Source organism: Tigriopus californicus, unplaced genomic scaffold, assembly GCF_007210705.1.
Source record: "Tigriopus californicus strain San Diego unplaced genomic scaffold, Tcal_SD_v2.1 Contig403, whole genome shotgun sequence".
In the NCBI taxonomy this organism is placed as follows: Eukaryota; Metazoa; Arthropoda; class Copepoda; order Harpacticoida; family Harpacticidae; genus Tigriopus; species Tigriopus californicus.
This window is the reverse complement of record NW_026738791.1, coordinates 1,013-4,263: the sequence shown is the minus strand read 5'-3', so window position 1 is coordinate 4,263 and position 3,251 is coordinate 1,013. Positions and strand designations below refer to the sequence as shown.

Below are 3,251 nucleotides of genomic sequence, written 5' to 3'. Positions count from 1 at the left end.
GTTGGCGGAGGGCCTGAACCAAGAGCTGGGTCTCAATGTGGTTGGTAACTCTTACACAGTGCGAGCAATATGTACATATACCAAAAAAGCAACTCTTCCCTTAAAATCAGCCAGCATGTTGTCACAAAATGATATTGATCAACATGGCATGCATGCAGCATTGTATTGCATTGTATTGTATTATATTGATGTGTGTAAAGCCTTGGAAGGCTTTTTGGGTTATATAAAGTGATTAATTGGATGTAAGTAGAATGCTGGTCAAGAGGCGAGTACTGTATGTAAATCACATAATCAACCCTTCCCCAAAATGCCTTTGGTCATGCGGCAGTGACAAAAGATGGGAAATAAGGACACGGGATGAATCAAAGTCTCTCATTGAAGTGCCAAAGATTGGGTGTATTTTCAACAGCACAAACATGAATTACACACAAGCATGAATCCGACCAGAACTATAGAATACTACACCTTTGATCAAGGCCATTTGAAAGTCCAACTGATCAAATTTTTAATGCCCTAAGAATACTTTGAATCTGGAAGGACATGACTCTGAACACGGATTGGGTTGGGTCGCTTTGGCTAATGTAAGCAGAGCACATTTTGATCTTGTTACCAACACCCACACTCTGCAATGAAAAAAGAGGTTTCATAAATAATATGTCAAGTTGAATGATGCAACATTTGAGGCCTTCATGGCAAACCCAAACGCATGATACTTGGCCAAATTTACATCACAGTTAAAACTCGGCAGCTCTCCCACCATAACATCAAACTTCTTTAGGCAAGACATGGCATCGAATTTGGAGATGAGCATAGCTGAGGGACAAGATTAGCACAACACTTACCTCAAGGAACTCTTGATTGAATAGTCCATTTTCCAACAGTTCCAATTCGTTCTTGTCTTTATTGGCATAATCAGCAGCACAGGTGTCATCACTTGTCGGAGAGGTAATGGGCACGAACAGAACTCGGCGTCCAAAGTATCCACTGGCATCCACGGGGCGAATTCCACCACTGGCAATGAAGACCAAAGCTAGAAGAGCGGCCAAGCAAACGGGAGTTGAAGTCGAATTCCATGGTGGATCAGGATTCAAAGGACTACAAGATGAAATCAATACTGACTTCAAGGGAGATGGACCATAGTCTTTTATACCCTAGCCCTATTCAGAATGCCATCAATATGCATGAGGGTGCATGCATGCATTTAACAATGACGATGTTTTCAAGTTTCTCTAATCAGCTATTGTGAATTGCGATTCACCACCGGGTGTAGAAATGGAAATAATGACATGATCTGTAGTGACTGCCTTCTTCTTCAAGCGTGTAACGTAGTTTGAACGTAGTTGGATCAAAATGGCCCTTGTTAGGTGTAATGGTTAGGCATCAGTGGGAAAGTGACCTTGGATACATCAAGTGGGCCTGGATAACTAGCAATTTAGAAAATAACACCTTTATCAATGCTATGAAGGCCAATCCTGATATTACTTTGGCTATAATTTGAATGGAAATGGAAAGCCCAGACCCACTTGTGTTGAGACCTTCAAAGAAATGGTACATAAGAATTGATGATGGCCAAAATGTTGAAGCTCCTTGCCAAGCTCCTCCTTTGAGATGAGACCCCTAGTGAGGGGATAAAAGACTGCAGATCTTGGACATTTCTTCTTCTTTGCTTGTGTCCATTCGTTCATTCGCCAACCACTTTAAGGGGAACGCCCTTGAATGGTTCTGAGCTAGGCCCCTCATACTAAGGCATGGCAAGAGCAAAGACTAACACTAATGCTTGGGCCAAACTAGTGGTTTACGTTGTGCATGTGTGAGCAGTATCGTTTTAAGAAAAGCAAAACCGAGAAATGCCAAGAAATGGCGCAAAATCCTAATCGACATCCTAATCATGACCAGACAGAGTAAATAGGGTTTTAGGGTTATTCGTTTTTTTTTTGGGGGGGGGGCAACTATTTCGAAATGGGTAACTAAACGGCTATTGATTGAGCTCTTCTGGACGTTGAATTTCAGAATCAGCAAAGAAACACAATATACCTTGATCAAGATCGACAACTCTTAGCACAGCCATGAACGCCGGGAATATGGACGGGGACGCTAAGGTTGAGAATTAGTACTCCAATTAAGGTCATTACATTGCATTCTTTTTGAACTGAGACTAGACCCAGGTTGCTATAATTGCGTATCTTAATTTTCAGCTTGATTAAACACTTGGGTCAAATGTTAAGCCCTCTCAAAGTGATGTTCAAACCAGGGTGTAGAATGAATGACCAAGCCATTGCATGGAAAGTGAGTATCACAAGATGTCAAAGAATCCCAAAGGTTGAGGCCATATTGTACTATATTGTACAATATGTAAGGCCCACTTTCACAAATCTCCCAAAAGGTCCAAGGCCCACTTTTATAAATCTCCCAAAAGTCAAGCCCCACAATTGACCGATTTGTTGTGTTTTGTTTTGGTTTATTTATGAAGTCGTTCAAGAAAACTTGGAGAAACTCAGTCCTTTCTTGTCAAGCCACCTTTTCTGTCGATAAGGCTCTACCCTGTACTGTTCTAGTTCCGTCAATGCAGTTCTTTTGCATTGGGCATGTGGCCTCAAGCACCATGACAACATCCTCTCTTCTAGATCCCGTGTGTATGTGAACATTTATTATGGCTTCATTGTTACTCAATTGAAAACTCTCAACAGGCAAAAACAGTTTAAAAATTGATCATATCCAATCCAAATTGAACATATAGAGCAGGTTTCTGACGGACTAGAGAGCCATGAATCAGTTCATATAGTTTATCTTGACTTTGCCAAGGCCTTTGACAGGTTAGATCATGGTCCTTTAGTTAACAGGCTCCACATGAGATTGGGATCCAAGGCAAGGTTCTCTATTGGTTAAGAAGTTTCATTTGTGACAGGAAGCAATTGGTTAAGGTTGAGGGATCCCTTCGTGACATACATGATAACAAGTCGGGTGTTCCTCAGGGCTCCATTTTGGGTCCTCTCCTTTTCATCATCTTCATTGCTCTGCTTCAGACGCTTGGTAGTAGTAATGTCAATATTTCTTCTAGCGAGGTTTTATTCAACGTTAATAGAATTTTGTCAAAGTTCAAGATTAAGCTTGATTAAAGTCGCGATTGACATGTATGCATCAAATTGCGAATATTTCCGTTAAAATAAGTTTAAGTTATGTTGCAAGCTAACTTTGGGTTTTTCTACCTGCTTCAGAAACGTAAGATATTTCTATTTATATTTTAGCATAGA

At 40.8% G+C, this 3,251-nt stretch overlaps 1 protein-coding gene across 1 annotated transcript; it reads right to left on the bottom strand.

Moving 5' to 3' along the window:
• Window positions 1-375: 375 nt before the first annotated feature.
• Window positions 376-1,808, bottom strand: LOC131892564 (uncharacterized). The gene is made up of 3 exons (XM_059242365.1): window positions 1,800-1,808; window positions 843-1,151; window positions 376-623 (listed from the first exon to the last, which is right to left on the bottom strand). The coding sequence occupies exons 1-3, from the start codon at window positions 1,806-1,808 to the stop codon at window positions 498-500; spliced, it is 444 nt and encodes a 147-aa protein (XP_059098348.1). The 3' UTR covers window positions 376-497.
• Window positions 1,809-3,251: the final 1,443 nt, after the last annotated feature.